The sequence below is a fragment of the Ranitomeya imitator genome, chromosome 3, assembly GCF_032444005.1.
Source record: "Ranitomeya imitator isolate aRanImi1 chromosome 3, aRanImi1.pri, whole genome shotgun sequence".
Classification (NCBI taxonomy): Eukaryota; Metazoa; Chordata; class Amphibia; order Anura; family Dendrobatidae; genus Ranitomeya; species Ranitomeya imitator.
This window is the reverse complement of record NC_091284.1, coordinates 280,224,719-280,244,230: the sequence shown is the minus strand read 5'-3', so window position 1 is coordinate 280,244,230 and position 19,512 is coordinate 280,224,719. Positions and strand designations below refer to the sequence as shown.

At 46.1% G+C, this 19,512-nt stretch overlaps 1 protein-coding gene across 1 annotated transcript in view; it reads right to left on the bottom strand.

Moving 5' to 3' along the window:
• The window catches only part of LOC138669768 (contactin-associated protein-like 5), a 1,597,333-nt gene that overhangs the window by 436,429 nt on the left and 1,141,392 nt on the right, over positions 1–19,512 (bottom strand). Inside the window, exon 14 of the mRNA XM_069756498.1 lies at positions 18,597–18,747. Within this exon, the coding sequence (XP_069612599.1) occupies positions 18,597–18,747 (151 nt within the window). The remainder of the gene's footprint in view (positions 1–18,596; positions 18,748–19,512) is intronic.

Sequence of the window (19,512 nt, the reverse complement as noted above, 5' to 3'; positions counted from 1 at the left end):
CCTAACCATGACATACAAAGCCATCCACAACCTGGCTCCTCCTTACATCTGTGACCTCGTCTCCCGGTACTTACCTACACGCAACCTCTGATCCTCACAAAATCTCCTTCTCTACTCTCCTCTTATTTCCTCTTCCTTCAATTGCATGCAAGATTTCTCCCATGCATCACCCATACTCTGGAACTCTCTACCTCAACACATCAGACTCTTGCCTACCGTGGAAACCTTAAAAAAAAACTGAAGACCCACCTCTTCCGACAAGCCTACAACCTGCAGTAACCACCGATCGACCAAACCGCTGCATGACCAGCTCTATCCTCACCTACTGTATTCTCACCCATCCCTTGTAGATTGTGAGCCTTCGCGGTCAGGGTCCTCTCTCCTACTGTACCAGTTATGACTTGCATTGTTTAAGATTATTGTACTTGTTTTTATTATGTATACCCCTCCTCACATGTAAAGCGCCATGGAATAAATGGTGCTATAATAATAATAAATAATAATAATAATAATATTAGTTGTGCAATTCTTTAATTCATTAAAGTGATTCATAGAAGAAACTTTCAGAAGTTTCTGAAAATCATGCTGAAATGCTCTCACTGAGATGGCTCTGCTGTAAGTTTCCATTACGTGGTGATGCCCTAAATACCGAATGAAACATTGTCAGCTCTCATTCTAATTCGCGCTTCCAACCCTGCAGAATTGCAGAAATTTTTTTTTTCTGCCAACATTTGCATTTCAGGAGGGATTTATAGATCTTGCCAGAAAAATAAGCCACCTCTTCCCTACAGGTCTTTACTGTACTCTGCCCCGGGGTGCGCACACCATGGCTCTCTGGCATTAATCAGCAATAAATATTGATGGCCGTCATTGATTTTTCCTCTTTTATTCAAACTCTCGGTTCACAATTAATTCAGAATTCATTCTTCAGCTTTTTGGTTACAATAGAGGAAACTTCAAAGAAGGAGACCTGCATCAGCGCCGTCCTTTCAACCCATGGTAAAATTCATAGAGCGTCACAGTGGGGTTTAAACTTTGAGGGGACTGGGAATTGTAGGTAATCAATTGTTATAACTAAGACATATTACTTGCCTACTTCTTGAAAATGTATTTATGTTGAAACAAGATTCTACAGTACGACATCAGTGAGTAATTTATGTCTAGATATATATGTTTATAGATGTATATCTTTTACTACAATCACATCCAGAGCTGTATTATTCACAATTCAGCTGGTTGCTGGGTTGCTGCTATGGACCAGTTAGACATAACAATAAGGCTATGTTCCCACAATGAGCTTTTGGTGACTTTTTGATGTTGCAGATTTTCTCTTTTACTTCTGTACCTATCCTTCTATATTATTTCAAAACACTCTTTTTCGGTGATTACTTTGTATCTCTGTTCATACTGCACCCACACACACACAAATGATACACCATTTAAAAGGTAAACTTGCCCCCTTCAGCAAGAAAAATAGCCAAACAAACCACACATCCACGATGTGATCACAAAATACATTTTAATCATTGATTTTCATAAAACTGCAGTAAGGAAAAATGACCTGCAGGTGGCACCACACTACCCCAAAGCACAATACTGTAAAGCTGAAACAAATCCTAACATTTGCCTTGGGGGCTTTCCAGCTTGCCGAACTCCTTGTCCAGCCGATTTCAGGCAGGTACGTATAAAATATTTGCTACATATGTGGAAGTAGAATAAAAGTAAAACTTTACCTGTTTAAGACTTCAGCTTTAAAACTGAAGATATAAATGAATGAAGTCAAAAAGGGACTGGACAGGTACTGAACCATCAGATTATCCGTATTATTGGACAGTATTTGAAAGTCTATCTTCCTTCTAAGGTGGAAGGGAGGAATGTGGAAACCACAAAAATACGACCACAGAGCAAAAAGTAGAACTATAAAACTAGTAATCTTTATTGATAACAATAATATAAAATTCAAGACATGACATGAGACGCAGTGATAGAAACAGTGTAACACACAGAAGGACCACAACTGTGCAGGAATATGACCTGCAGGACACGAACTGGCTCCCAGTAGTACGCCAATGGTATAGCGAGAGAAGGTAGCAAATCACAACGACATATGTGGAGGCTAAACCATTAATATCCATGTAGATCTAATAATAGGACCCCATAGCACATAATAAAGAGTCTAGAACAGAACTGGACCATGTTGTACAATATATAAATGAGTGCATATCGCGAGCGCCCAGACAATAATCAGAAAATGCAAAATAACATGAGTGCCATAGATCACACCGGACAAACTGCTGATGTATGTAAAACCTAGGTTATTCCCCCATAGCCGCCACCACACCAGTACAGCAACTCCACATAAAATAATGAGCGCACTCCGCTGCTCCCTTTATGCTGAATGTGGGCAAACTGCTACTATAGACAAAACCTATGCTTACTCCCCTACGGCCGCTACCACACCAGTACAACAACTCCCCATAAGATAGTGAGCGCACTCAGCTGCTCGCTTATATTTACCTAATTATGGGCGGCTGGCTACACTCTGCCAGATCAGTGTCCTGCACGTTGCCCGACGCGCGTTTCAGAGAAAAAATGGGCCGCGAATAAAATACAGGGGGGAACCACCATGCTGCATATTAAAGGCACCTGCCCCTAGTGTTGGAAACTATATACATATAGCACGGCAAACTACACCCCACATAGCAGTAAGCCGCCATGTTGTACCTACTAAGGCACCTACCCCTAGTGGTGGAACACCATTAAGAAGCGGTACGGCAAAAACAACCCCACATAGGACAGATGTAATGGAACGAGACCGAGCGCTACAACTAAGTCTCCACATAAAAAACAGGACTAACCAGAGATCACATAACAAAATATAAAATGCACAAAAACAAAAGAAAAACACAGAAACATCAATATATAGTAAAACAGTATATCAGTTAACCAACTGCGGACCAAATAGTCCTATATAGATGAATGAACTTCTGACGGTGTCTTCCCTTGATTTTCATGACATAGATGCTGATGACAATGGATCCAGTCGCACAACCATCTGACATCTTTTAGGTGATAACTAATAACTGGAAAGAAGTGTAAAAACACAATTAAAAACACGCAACAGTCCGATCAACCGCGCGTCCCATCATCTCCCGCGCATAACCAATGATCACAGAAATGATGCAAAACTAATTGTCTCATTCAAACCATGTGGATGGACACTATTGAGTGTCCACATCCACCGGGATTCAAGCTGTGCCAACCTTTGTGAGATCCTCCCACCACGTATATCTGCCTCAATCATATCGATACCTTTGACACGTAACAGGCTGCTATCACAATTGTCATGCACCCTGAAGTGTCGAGGTATCGTTTTTAATGTTTGCATATCCATCTCTCGTGCTGCCAATTCGATCCCTCGAACGTGCTCCCTCACTCTCGTTTTAAGCTGATGCGTGGTCAACCCTACGTAAATCAAGGGACAGGGACACGAGGCATAATATGTAACATTAGTTGATGTACATGTAATTGATTTCGTAATTTTAAAACTCTTCTGTCCCGATGAGTCCACAATCGTATCCTCCCTCACTATATTTTTACAGGCTATACAATGGCCACAAGAGTGACATCCCGCACGTGATCTATTAACCGGAGCATTTAAAAATGTCATCTGTGGATCGCTTTTGTAATGACTCCGTACAAGATGATCACGTATATTTTTAGCCCTCCGATACGCAATTAAAGGGCAAGGGGGTAACAATTTAGCTAGAGTGGAATCTGTTCTTAGGATCGGCCAAGCTCGTTCGAGTGTATTGCGTATGGCCCCTGCCCGTGAGTTATAGTTAGTATAACTATATATACTAATATCAGATTTGTCCGCTTTATAGTTACTCCCATATAACAATCTATTCCTGTCGCTATACTTCACCCGTAAATAGACCCTTTTGATAGCACGATTGCTGTACCCGTGTTCTTTGAAGCGGGATTTGAGTTCTTTAGCTTGCACTTCGAGCTCCTCCAAAGTGGAACAGATACGGCGAATTCTTAAAAATTGCCTGACCGGGACTGAGGAAATCATATGAGCTGGATGGGAGGAAGAGGCATGCAAGAGCATGTTGGTGGCAGTCGGTTTTCTATAGATAGTGGTTTGGATGGTATCACTCTTGTCTTTAGTGAGTCTTACATCCAAAAATTCAATATTGGAGACATCACTTGTAGCTGTCAACCGCCGTATCTGTTCAACTTTGGAGGATTACGAAGTGCAAGCTAAAGAACTCAAATCCCGCTTCAAAGAACGCGGGTACAGCAATCGTGCTATCAAAGGGCCTATTTACTGGTGAAGTATAGCGACAGGAATAGATTGTTATATGGGAGTAACTATAAAGCGGACGAATCTGATGTTAGATTTGTAACTAATTAGAACTCACGTGCAGGGGCCATGCGCAATACACTCGAACGAGCTTGGCCGATCCTAAGAACAGATTCCACTCTAGCCAAATTGTTACCCCCTTGCCCTTTAATTACGTATCGGAGGGCTAAAAATATACGTGATCATCTTGTACGGAGTCATTACAAAAGCGATCCACAGATGACATTTTTAAACGCTCCGGTTAATAGATCACGTGCGGGATGTCGCTCTTGTGGCCATTGTATAGCCTGTAAAAATATAGTGAGGGAGGATACGATTGTGGACTCATCGGGACAGAAGAATTTTAAAATTACGAAATCAATTACATGTACATCAACTAATGTTACATATTATGCCTCATGTCCCTGTCCCTTGATTTACGTAGGGCTGACCACGCGTCAGCTTAAAACGAGAGTGAGGGAGCACGTTCGAGGGATCGAATTGGCAGCACAAGAGATGGATATACAAACATTAAAAACGATACCTCGACACTTCAGGGTGCATGACAATTGTGATAGCAGCCTGTTACGTGTCAAAGGTATCGATATGATTGAGGCAGATATACGTGGTGGGAGGATCTCACAAAGGTTGGCATGGCTTGAATCCCGGTGGATGTGGACACTCAATAGTGTCCATCCACATGGTTTGAACGAGACAATTAGTTTTGCGTCATTTCTGTGATCATTGGTTATGCACGGGAGATGGTGGGACGCGCGGTTAATCGGACTGTTGCGTGTTTTTAATTGTGTTTTTACACTTCTTTCCAGTTATTAGTTATCACCTGAAAGATGTCAGATGGTTGTGCGACTGGATCCATTGTCATCAGCATCTATGTCATGAAAATCAAGGGAAGACACCGTTAGAAGTTCATTCATCTTTCCCTTAGAAGTTCATTCATCTACAGGTCCTTCTCAAAAAATTAGCATATAGTGTTAAATTTCATTATTTACCATAATGTAATGATTACAATTAAACTTTCATATATTATAGATTCATTATCCACCAACTGAAATTTGTCAGGTCTTTTATTGTTTTAATACTGATGATTTTGGCATACAACTCCTGATAACCCAAAAAACCTGTCTCAATAAATTAGCATATTTCACCCATCCAATCAAATAAAAGTGTTTTTTAATAACAAACAAAAAAACCAACAAATAATAATGTTCAGTTATGCACTCAATACTTGGTCGGGAATCCTTTGGCAGAAATGACTGCTTCAATGCGGCGTGGCATGGAGGCAATCAGCCTGTGACACTGCTGAGATGTTATGGAGGCCCAGGATGCTTCAATAGCGGCCTTAAGCTCATCCAGAGTGTTGGGTCTTGCGTCTCTCAACTTTCTCTTCACAATATCCCACAGATTCTCTATGGGGTTCAGGTCAGGAGAGTTGGCAGGCCAATTGAGCACAGTAATACCATGGTCAGTAAACCATTTACCAGTGGTTTTGGCACTGTGAGCAGGTGCCAGGTCGTGCTGAAAAATTAAATCTTCATCTCCATAAAGCATTTCAGCCGATGGAAGCATGAAGTGCTCCAAAATCTCCTGATAGCTAGCTGCATTGACCCTGCCCTTGATGAAACACAGTGGACCAACACCAGCAGCTGACATGGCACCCCACACCATCACTGACTGTGGGTACTTGACACTGGACTTCAGGCATTTTGGCATTTCCTTCTCCCCAGTCTTCCTCCAGACTCTGGCACCTTGATTTCCGAATGACATGCAAAATTTGCTTTCATCAGAAAAAAGTACTTGGGACCACTTAGCAACAGTCCAGTGCTGCTTCTCTGTAGCTCAAAAGTAGCTTTACCTGGGGAATGCGGCACCTGTAGCCCATTTCCTGCACACGCCTGTGCACGGTGGCTCTGGATGTTTCCACACCAGACTCAGTCCACTGCTTCCTCAGGTTCCCCAAGGTCTGGAATCGGTCCTTCTCCACAATCTTCCTCAGGGTCCGGTCTCCTCTTCTCGTTGTACAGCGTTTTCTGCCACATTGTTTCCTTCCAACAGACTTACCATTGAGGTGCCTTGATACAGCACTCTGGGAACAGCCTATTTGTTGAGAAATTTCTTTCTGGGTCTTACCCTCTTGCTTGAGGGTGTCAATGATGGCCTTCTTGACATCTGTCAGGTCGCTAGTCTTACCCATGATGGGGGTTTTGAGTAATGAACCAGGCAGGGAGTTTATAAAAGCCTCAGGTATCTTTTGCATGTGTTTAGAGTTAATTAGTTGATTCAGAAGATTAGGGTAATAGGTCGTTTAGAGAACCTTTTCTTGATATGCTAATTTATTGAGACAGGTTTTTTGGGTTATCAGGAGTTGTATGCCAAAATCATCAGTATTAAAACAATAAAAGACCTGACAAATTTCAGTTGGTGGATAATGAATCTATAATATATGAAAGTTTAATTGTAATCATTACATTATGGTAAATAATGAAATTTAACACTATATGCTAATTTTTTGAGAAGGACCTGTATATAGGACTATTTGGTCCCCAGTTGGTTAACTGATATACTGTTTTACTATATATTGATGTTTCTGTGTTTTCTTTTGTTTTTGTTTTTGTGCATTTTATGTTTTGTTATGTGATCTCTGGTTAGTCCTGTTTTTTATGTGGGGACTTAGATGTAGCACTCGGTCTCGTTCCATTACATCTGTCCTATGTGGGGTTGTTTTTGCCGTACCACTTCTTAATGGTGTTCCACCATTAGGGGTAGGTGCCTTAGTAGGTACAACATGGCGGCTTACTGCTATGTGGGGTGTAGTTTGCCGTGCTATATGTATATAGTTTCCAACACTAGGGGCAGGTGCCTTTAATATGCAGCATGGTGGTTCCCCCCTGTATTTTATTCCGGGGCACATTTTTTCCCCCCTACCCTCCCTCCCCGTTTCTCCTCGGCATCACCTGTACGCAGGTACACTGGGCGCTGCTGCTCTTGGCGGTTTGTGGCATCTCTATGTGTTGGTGGTTGCCATGATGCTGTCGGCACCCTCATATGACACCGCCGCCGCCAGGAGCTGTTGGTTGCCGCGGCAATGCCTGCGTCACTTCCGGTGCGCGCCGATGACGAAATTAGCGGTGGACTTTATAACCCCGGCATGGGATCCATCTGACACGCTCCCTGATGAAGGAGTCCATCTCCGAAACGCGCGTCGGGCAACGTGCAGGACACTGATCTGGCAGAGTGTACCTGGCCGCCCATAATTAGATAAATATAAGCGAGCAGCTGAGTGCGCTCACTATCTTATGGGGAGTTGTTGTACTGGTGTGGTAGCGGCCGTAGGGGAGTAAGCATAGGTTTTGTCTATAGTAGCAGATTGCCCACATTCAGCATAAAGGGAGCAGCGGAGTGCGCTCATTATTTTATGTGGAGTTGCTGTACTGGTGTGGTGGCGGCTATGGGGGAATAACCTAGGTTTTACATACATCAGCAGTTTGTCCGGTGTGATCTATGGCACTCATGTTATTTTGCATTTTCTGATTATTGTCTGGGCGCTCGCGATATGCACTCATTTATATATTGTACAACATGGTCCAGTTCTGTTCTAGACTCTTTATTATGTGCTATGGGGTCCTATTATTAGATCTACATGGATATTAATAGTTTTGCCTCCACATATGTCGTTGTGATTTGCTACCTTCTCTCGCTATACCATTGGGGTACTACTGGGAGCCAGTTTGTGTCCTGCAGGTCATATTCCTGCACAGTTGTGGTCCTTCTGTGTGTTACACTGTTTCTATCACTGCGTCTCATGTAATGTCTTGAATTTTATATTATTGTTATCAATAAAGATTACTAGTTTTATAGTTCTACTTTTTGCTCTGTGGTCGTATTTTTGTGGTTTCCACATTCCTCCCTTCTTCCTTGTGACATGATGTGTTACGACTGAGTTTGCCATTAGTCCGGCTAGCGTGAAACATTTCTGTGTGTATAGTTTTTCTCTCCACGTGATGTTGCCTACTAATACCATCAGTTTGCTTCCTTCTCTGGTTCCAAGTAAAAAATTGCAGCGTTGACATAACTCAGACTGTACATTGTTTCCCGATGGGAGAGAATGGTGGAAACAACCTTGCAAAAATTTTTAAAGGGATATTCCCAATTATTTTACAATGGTGTAAATACACTCAGTTATGGGGACAATTCTCCTTCATCATTTTTACTGTTAAAGTGGCACTGCTGTACAGGGAGCTGCTCCGTTCACATACACAGGGCTGTGTTGCATTTCCCTACACTGCAGATAGATGGCAGTGCTGTTATGGAGGGGAAAAAATGCTGCTGCCCCTGTTCTTCTGACAATCAGTCCCCTTCTGATCAGTAAGTAAAATACCTTTATGTTTAATGTTGGGGGATCTCCTTTAGGCTGGAGTCACACACAACGTATAAGAAATCGGCCCGTTATACATGGATGGGAATCGCAGCAATGTTCCCTGAACTGTGATCCGTATGTCATCCGTGTGCAGTGCGAGGCTGCGATTTTCTCACAAGTAAGCATATGTGTGACATCCGTATGACATGCGTATGGCGAGATTTTCTCCCTGGCTTGCAAAATGGACATACAGTATAATGGCTCCATGGGCTCAAATATTCGAGAAAACATATATGCAGTCCACATATGTACAGTATATATAGATATATATCTATATATATAATTGTCTAAGGGTTTTTCTGTCTGTCTTTCTGTCTGTCTGTCCTGGAAATCCCGCGTCTCTGATTGGTCGAGGCCGCCAGGCCTCGACCAATCAGCAACGGGCACAGCGACGATGATGTCATAAAGGACGTAGACATCTCATGTTTCTGATTCAGCGACGGGCACAGTATCGACGTAGATGTCATAATGGTTGCCATGGCGACGATGATGTCATAAAGGTTGCCTCGACCAATCAGCGACGGGCACAGTCTGCCGCGAATTCTGGAATCATCATTGTCCATATACTACGGGGACATGCATATTCTAGAATACCCGATGCGTTAGAATCGGGCCACAATCTAGTATATATATATACTGTATGTATATATATATATATATATATATATATATCTATACTGTATATATATCTATAATATAACGCTGGAAGCGTCACTCTGTCCAAAGCCTTTTGAGACAGCACAAGCGCCTTTGCAGTCTGGACTCCACAGAGTGACGCATCCGGGGATGAGAATTGTGGCCAAGGAGATCGCATACCGCGATCTCCGACAGAAAAGCAGGGACATGCCAGGAGGGTGAGTATGCAATATTCACCAGTCCCTGTTGCACCGCCGGGCTCTGTCTTCTGCGTCCTCATAGTGTGCCGGTGTCCCCGCCTGCTCAGGCACCCGGCACTCGGCACCCAGCGGCGAGAGCTGAGTGTGTAATTTTTTTTTTTTAATCGCAGCAGCAGCAGCATGTGGGGCATATTATGCTATGGAGCATCTTATGGGGGCCATCAACCTTTATGGGGCAGCGTACGGGGCATATTATGCTTTGGAGCATCTTATGGGGGGGCATCAACCTTTACGGAGCAGCCTAAGGAGCATATTATGCTATGTAGCATTTTATGGGGGCCATCAACCTTTATGGAGCAGCATACGGGGCATATTATGCTATGGAGCATCTTATGGGGGCCATCAACCTTTATGGAGCAGCATATGGATGGGAGCCGCACATGACAGGATGGGGGCACAGGATAGGAGCAGCAAATGACAGGATAGGGTGCAGGATTGGAGCAAAACATGTCAAGATAGGGGTGCAGGATGGGAGCAGCACATGACAGGATGGGGGTGCAGGATTGGAGTACCACATTACAGAATGGGGGCGCAGGATGGAAGCAGCACATGACAGAATGGGGGCACAGGATGGGAGCAGCACATAACAGAATGGGGGCGCAGGATGGGTGCAGCACATTACAGAATGGGGGTGCAGGATGGGTGCAGCACATTAGAGAATTGGGTGCAGGATGGGAGCATCAAATGACAGGATGGGGGCGCAGGATGAGAACAGCACATGACAGGATGGGGGCGCAGGATGGGAGTACCACATTACAGAATGGGGGCGCAGGATGGGAGCAGCATATGACAGAATGGGGGCGCAGGATGGGAGCAGCACAGAACAGAATGGGGGCGCAGGATAGGTGCAGCACATTACAGAATGGGGGCGCAGGATGGGAGCATCACATAACAGGATGGGGCGCAGGATGAGAGCAGCACATGACAGGATGGGGGTGCAGGATGGGAGCAGCAGATAACAGAAAGGGGGAACAGGATGGGGGCAGCACATGACAGAATGAGGGTGCAGGATGGGAGCAGCACATGACAGGATGGGGGTGCAGGATGAGAGCAGCACATGACAGGATGGGGGCACAGGATGGGAGCAGCACATGACAGAATGGGGACACAGGATGGGAGCAGCACATGACAGGATGGGGGCACAGCATGGAAGCAACACATGAGAGAATGGGGGTGCAGGATGGGAGCAGCACATTACAGAATGGGGGCACAGGATGGGAGCAGTACATGACAGGATGGGGTGCAGGATGGTAGCAGCACTTTAGAGAATGGGGCGCAGGATGGGAGCAGCACATGACAGGATGGGGGCGCAGGATGGGAGCAGCACATGACAGGATGTGGCGCAGGATGGGAGCAGCACATGTCAGAATGGGGGCACAGGATGGGAGCAGCACATAACAGAATGGGGGCGCAGGATGGGTGCAGCACATTACAGAATGGGGGTGCAAGATGGGTGCAGCACATTAGAGAATGGGGCGCAGGATGGGAGCATCACATGACAGGATGGTGGTGCAGGATGAGAACAGCACATGACAGGATGGGGGCACAGGATGGGAGTACCACATTACAGAATGGGGGCACAGGATGGGAGCAGCATATGACAGAATGGGGGCACACGATGGGAGCAACACATGAGAGAATGGGGGTGCAGGATGGGAGCAGCACATTACAGAATGGGGGCACAGGATGGGAGCAGTACATGACAGGATGGGGCGCAGGATGGTAGCAGCACATTAGAGAATGGGGCGCAGGATGGGAGCAGCACATGACAGGATGGGGGCGCAGGATGGGAGCAGCAGATAACAGAAAGGGGGAACAGGATGGGGGCAGCACATGACAGAATGAGGGTGCAGGATGGGAGCAGCACATGACAGGATGGGGGTGCAGGATGAGAGCAGCACATGACAGGATGGGGGCACAGGATGGGAGCAGCACATGACAGAATGGGGACACAGGATGGGAGCAGCACATGACAGGATGGGGGCACAGCATGGAAGCAACACATGAGAGAATGGGGGTGCAGGATGGGAGCAGCACATTACAGAATGGGGGCACAGGATGGGAGCAGTACATGACAGGATGGGGTGCAGGATGGTAGCAGCACTTTAGAGAATGGGGCGCAGGATGGGAGCAGCACATGACAGGATGGGGGCGCAGGATGGGAGCAGCACATGACAGGATGTGGCGCAGGATGGGAGCAGCACATGTCAGAATGGGGGCACAGGATGGGAGCAGCACATAACAGAATGGGGGCGCAGGATGGGTGCAGCACATTACAGAATGGGGGTGCAAGATGGGTGCAGCACATTAGAGAATGGGGCGCAGGATGGGAGCATCACATGACAGGATGGTGGTGCAGGATGAGAACAGCACATGACAGGATGGGGGCGCAGGATGGGAGTACCACATTACAGAATGGGGGCACAGGATGGGAGCAGCATATGACAGAATGGGGGCACACGATGGGAGCAACACATGAGAGAATGGGGGTGCAGGATGGGAGCAGCACATTACAGAATGGGGGCACAGGATGGGAGCAGTACATGACAGGATGGGGCGCAGGATGGTAGCAGCACATTAGAGAATGGGGCGCAGGATGGGAGCAGCACATGACAGGATGGGGGCGCAGGATGGGAGCAGCACATGACAGGATGTCGCGCAGGATGGGAGCAGCACATTTCAGAATGGGGGCACAGGATGGGAGCAGCACATAACAGAATGGGGGCGCAGAATGGGTGCAGCACATTACAGAATGGGGGTGCAAGATGGGTGCAGCACATTAGAGAATGGGGTGCAGGATGGGAGCATCACATGACAGGATGGGGGTGCAGGATGAGAACAGCACATGACAGGATGGGGGCGCAGGATGGGAGTACCACATTACAGAATGGGGGCGCAGGATGGGAGCAGCATATGACAGAATGGGGGCGCAGGATGGGAGCAGCACATAACAGAATGGGGGCGCAGGATAGGTGCAGCACATTACAGAATGGGGGCGCAGGATGGGAGCATCACATGACAGGATGGGGCGCAGGATGAGAGCAGCACATGACAGGATGGGGGTGCAGGATGGGAGCAGCAGATAACAGAAAGGGGGAACAGGATGGGGGCAGCACATGACAGAATGAGGGTGCAGGATGGGAGCAGCACATGACAGGATGGGGGTGCAGGATGAGAGCAGCACATGACAGGATGGGGGCACAGGATGGGAGCAGCACATGACAGAATGGGGACACAGGATGGGAGCAGCACATGACAGGATGGGGGCACAGCATGGAAGCAACACATGAGAGAATGGGGGTGCAGGATGGGAGCAGCACATTACAGAATGGGGGCACAGGATGGGAGCAGTACATGACAGGATGGGGTGCAGGATGGTAGCAGCACTTTAGAGAATGGGGCGCAGGATGGGAGCAGCACATGACAGGATGGTGGCGCAGGATGGGAGCAGCACATGACAGGATGTGGCGCAGGATGGGAGCAGCACATGTCAGAATGGGGGCACAGGATGGGAGCAGCACATAACAGAATGGGGGCGCAGGATGGGTGCAGCACATTACAGAATGGGGGTGCAAGATGGGTGCAGCACATTAGAGAATGGGGTGCAGGATGGGAGCATCACATGACAGGATGGGGGTGCAGGATGAGAACAGCACATGACAGGATGGGGGCGCAGGATGGGAGTACCACATTACAGAATGGGGGTGCAGGATGGGAGCAGCATATGACAGAATGGGGGCGCAGGATGGGAGCAGCACATAACAGAATGGGGGCGCAGGATAGGTGCAGCACATTACAGAATGGGGGCGCAGGATGGGAGCATCACATGACAGGATGGGGCGCAGGATGAGAGCAGCACATGACAGGATGGGGGTGCAGGATGGGAGCACCAGATAACAGAAAGGGGGCATGGGATGGGGGCAGCACATGACAGAATGGGGGCGCAGGATGGGAGCAGCACATGACAGGATGGGGGTGCAGGATGAGAGCAGCACATGACAGAATGGGGGCGCAGGATGGGTGCAGCACATTACAGAATGGGGGTGCAGGATGGGTGCAGCACATTAGAGAATGGGGCGCAGGATGGGAGCATCACATGACAGGATGGGGGTGCAAGATGAGAACAGCACATGACAGGATGGGGGCGCAGGATGGGAGTACCACATTACAGAATGGGGGCGCAGGATGGGAGCAGCATATGACAGAATGGGGGCGCAGGATAGGTGCAGCACATTACAGGATGGGGGTGCAGGATGGGAGCAGCAGATAACAGAAAGGGGACACAGGATGGGGGCAGCACATGACAGAATGGGGGCGCAGGATGGGAGCAGCACATGACAGGATGGGGGTGCAGGATGAGAGCAGCACATGACAGGATGGGGGCACAGGATGGGAGCAGCACATGACAGAATGGGGGCACAGGATGAGAGCAGCACATGACAGGATGGGGGTGCAGGATGGGAGCAGCAGATAACAGAAAGGGGACACAGGATGGGGGCAGCACATGACAGAATGGGGGCGCAGGATGGCAGCAGCACATGACAGGATGGGGGTGCAGGATGAGAGCAGCACATGACAGGATGGGGGCACAGGATGGGAGCAGCACATGACAGAATGGGGGCACAGGATGGGAGCAGTACATGACAGGATGGGGCGCAGGATGGTAGCAGCACATGACAGGATGGGGGCACAGGATGGGAGCAGCACATGACATGATGTGGCGCAGGATGGGAGCAGCACATGTTAAGATGGGGTGCAGGATGGGAGCAGCATATTACAGAATGGGGGTGCAGGATGGGAGCAGCACATGACAGGATGGGGGCACAGGATGGGAGCAACACATGAGAGAATGGGGGCGCAGGATGGTAGCAGCACTTTAGAGAATGGGGCACAGGATGGGAGCAGCACATGACAGGATGGGGCACAGGATGGGAGCAGCACATGACAGGATGTGGCACAGGATGGGAGCAGCACATGTTAAGATGGAGTGCAGGATGGGAGCAGCATATTACAGAATGGGGGTGCAAGATTGGAGCAGCACATGACAGGATGGGGCGCAGGATGGAAGCAGTCCATGTTAAGATGGGCGTGCGAGATGGGAGCAGCACATCAGAGGATGGGGGCGCAGGATGGGAGCAGTACATTACAGAATGGTGTGCAGGATGGGAGCAGCACATGACAGGATGGGGCGCAGGATGGGAGCAGCACATGTTAAGATGGTGGTGCAGGATGGGAGCAGCACATGACAGGATGGGGCACAGGATGAGAGCAGAACATGACAGGATGGAGGCGCAGGATGGGAGCAGCTCATGACAGGATGGAGACCATATACCAATATAAATGCTTGCCACCCGGGCGTAGAACGGGGTCAATAGCTAGCATATATATATGTCAGTGAGACACATACCTCTCTGTGTTCATCATCTCATTAAATACATTTACATTTGACCAGCTTGATTTTCCTGAAATTGCCTGCGTCCCCGACAACCAATGTGCGAAAATATCGCACGGGCCAACTAGTTAGATAAATTATAGTTATTTGTGTTTTTTCCTTGCATTGTTGAGTGCGATTTTTAACACGTTTTGATGCTGCAGTTTTTGTCACTGTTTTGTCATGTTTTGTCATGGTTAGAATAAAGCTGCTTTGTTTTTGATACTTACTGGTATTTGTCTGAAAAAACTTTACTGATCTAGGTATTTGAGGATCACATGTGTTTTTTATGTGTCTCCGGCACTGAAGCGCAATAACAATGCATGTGCATATTTTTCTTGAAGATTTTCTGCATCCAATACAATTCTATGGGAAAATCTCCACATAAAGCTAAGCATACCCCCAAGAGAAATTGACATGTTGGGGATTTGACACTCGCACTGCAGGTCAGTTTTCTCTGAGAAAATAAAAAGTACCGTGGACCTGAGATGTCTGTAAATCCCATCCACTTTGCTGGAACTGTAAGACGCTGCGTTTTTAATGCCGCAAAAATACAGAGCCTCAAAAACACACCAAAAACTCATTGTGGGCACGCAGCCTAAAAGGGAATCGGTCATCAGGTTTTTGCTACCGCATCTTTGAGGAGCATATTTAGGATCAGATCTTGATTCTAGCAATTTGTCACTTCCTGGTCTGCTTGCTATAGTATTTATATACCCTGTGTGCAGAATTATTAGGCAAGTTGTATTTTGATCACATGATACTTTTTATACATGCTGTCCTACTCCAAGCTGTTCAGGCTTGAGAGCCAACTACCAATTAAGTAAGTCAGGTGATGTACATCTCTGTAATGAGGAGGGGTGTTGTCTAATGACATCAAAACCCTATATGAGGCTTGCTTAATTATTAGGCAACTTCCTTTCCTTTGGCAAAATGGGTCAGAAGAGAAATTTGATGGGCTCTGAAAAGTCCAAAATTGTGAGATGTCTTGCAGATGGATGCAGAAGACTTGAAATTGCCAAACTTTGAAAGCATGATCACCGAACTATCGTTTCATGGCAAATAGCCAACAGGGTCGCAAGAAGTGTGTTGGCTAACATTGGAGAAAAATAACTGCCCATAAATTGAGAAAAATCAAGCGTGAAGCTGCCAAGATGCCATTTGCCACCAGTTTTGACATATTTCAGTAATACAAAGCACAAGGTGTGCAATACTCAGGGACATGGCCAAAGTAAGGAAGGCTGAAAAACGAACACCTTTGAACAAGAAATGAGATAAAATGTCAAGACCGGGCCAAGAATGATCTTAAGACTGACTTTTCAAAGGTTTTATGGACTGATGAAATGAGAGTGACTCATGAGGCTGGATCAGTAAAGGGTTGAGAGCTCCACTCAGACGCCAGCAAGGTGGAGGTGGGGTACTGGTATGGGCTGGTATCAAAGATGAACTTGTGGGACCTTTTCGGGTTGAGGATAGAGTGAAGCTCAACTCCCTACTGCCAGTTTCTGGAAGACAACTTCTTCAAGCAGTGGTACAGGAAGAAGTCGGTATCGTTCATGAAAAACATGATTTTCATTCAGGACAATGCTCCATCACATGCCTCCAACTACTCCACAGTGTGGCTGGCCAGTAAAGGTCTCAAAGAAGAAAAAATAATGACATGGCCCCCTTGTTCACCTGATCTGAACCCCATAGAGAACCTGTGGTCCCTCATAAAATGTGAGATCTACAGGGAGGGAAAACAGTCCACCTCTCAGAACAGTGTCTGGGAGGCTGTGGTGGCTGCTGCACGCAATGTTGATCATAAAAAGATCAAGCAACTGACAGAATCTATGGATGGAAGGCTGCCGAGTGTCATCATAAAGAAAGGTGGCTATATTGGTCACTAATTTGGGGGGGGGGGGGGGGTTTGCATGTCAGAAATGTGTATTTCTACATTTTGTGCAGTTATATTGGTTTACCTGGTGAAAATAAACAAGTGAGATGGGAATATATTTGGTTTTTATTAAGTTGCCTAATAATTCTGCACCGTAATAGTTACCTGCAGAAACAGATATCCTCCTAAGATAGCCAAATCTAAAAAAAAAACACTCCAACTTCCAAAAATATTAAGCTTTGATATTTATGAGTCTTTTGGGTTGCTTGAGGACATAGTTGTTGATCAATAATAAAAATAATCCTCTAAAATACAAATTGCCTAATAATTCTGCACACAGTGTAATACCTGTTTTATCTGCTGCAGATCTACCAGATCTCTGAAAGCTGATCTCTGTATATCCTGGCCTCCCACTATTGATTGGCACCTTTCTATGTACACTCTGCATAGGCAGAAAACTACCAATTAGTGGTGGGAGCAGGGTCATAGAGAGCTCATTAATATAAAAGACTACCTGGCAGCAGGTTTACTAGTCCTCTAGTGAAATTCTCCTGCTGATAAAACAGTGATTTTATAAAACGCTATACTAAGCAGCCCAGTAAGTGACACATCACTGGAATCATGAGCTCTTCCCCTACATCATGCTGCTCTCAGATTAAGTGACAAAAATCTTGTGATAGATTTACTTTAAAGAATAGCATCACTGTACTTAACCCTACAAAGCAAAGTGAACAGAGCGTGGTTAGAAAGGACACGGAAAATGCAGAAGAGCCAAGGAGATTTAAGGTCAAGGCTGAAACTGAGTCAGGACAAATGCTTCCAGCTCTGGAATGAACTGGAGTATAAGCATTAGGAAAGTCAGCAGGATATGCTTAGTAAAGACGCCGAAATAGAAGGAAATTGAAAGATTTGAGGTTAATAATGAAATCAGTAGGAACTAAGATAAAAATGACTGCAGATTTGGCAGTGGCGGGAGTAAAAGACATAGGGCCCAATTTATCAGTGCTTGTAATAGTTTAATAATTCGGATGCAATTGAGATGGCGCTAAAATTAGGTGACTTTTGGTGTTTGAACGCCATTTTCATTCAGCTTAGAAAAAGTGGGTGGTGCTGGGGAGGGACGGTGGTGCGGCGACCGCTACTCGTCAAATTCGTAATGAGGGAGAGGCGCACACAGAGGTGCTCGCCCAGCGCTTCAGAATCGTGAACATGTGTCCGCCTCCTGATAACTCAGGAGTGTCTGACTCCAACAAGTCTCCTCATCAAGACCGGTGTGAACAATGCTGATGTTGATGCATCAGGCCCATAATGTGAGTTGAGAAGACAATACTATATATTATCGGACTACAGGTTATTATTGGACAATTTCTGGTGTATAAATCTACATCTTACAATACAAATCTGCCGGATTTAGATTGGCGATAAGTTCAGGATGAATATGGCAGTGGTCTTGTTAGTGACTAGCGTAAAGCACACACGAAGAGTAAAACAAGGTGAATTCTTGACATCTCCATGAGCTGTGCCAGCTGACGATGCCAACCCTGCAACATCCACATATAGCACATATAGAAAGCACCATTTCTCCGCAGTGAGAGGGGCTGTGGTCTTACCAGTCGCTCCTGTCAGCGTCACAGTTGCAGTAATGCCTCATATCAATGCAGCTTTCCTCTAGGCCACAGGTGCATTGTCCAGGCAAGGACCCTCCCCAGTATGTGTGCCTCTCATTGCCTTTTCCGATCCACCAGGTAAAGGGAGCGCCATCTGCAAATACCCAACATGCCGCAATATTAGTAAGAATGGAAAGCACAAAACACATGTCCGATCACAGAGTGGGAAGGAAAATATTGCATCTTCCCATGTACAATCTGACTACACAATTTGAAAGCGCCTTAAGCCTAACACATCATCTGCCATTCTTCAAAATATTTCACATTTCTGCACAATTGTAACCTACAGAAATACAAAATCTATTTCTTTTTGTTTCCCAGTTGAAAACTAAATGTGCGATTTATTGGCTGATACAACAGAAACGAAACGTCACTTTATAAAATGACAAATGATAAATTGTGGCCATTGTGTCTGAAATGTCAGAATGTTTTCTGTCAGTGATTTGAAACATTCTTGTTTCCTATAATTATATCTTTTATGAGCTAAACTCACCGGCAACACAAAGTCTCTCGTGTCGGAAGGGTTTACGGCAATGTATCCTTGCAGATAAAATGTAATGGAGGGATGTTTGTACCGACTAGATAGGACTAACAAAATCCTATCTTAAAAGTATTACTTGAAAAAGGATTTTTAGCCTCTGTGCATAAACAAGAATATTCATATTCACTAACAGCAGAGATATCACACTGGGCCAAAATTAGAAGCTTGGACAAAGTCACGGGCCAACCTTGATATTTATTTAAAAAATGTCTGCAACTGAGGACGTTTTTCCTTATCAAATATAACAATGAACTTTTAAGAGCAGGATTTAGTATATGTTCCAATGGCCTTATTTAAATATGTAAAAATCCTTGAATA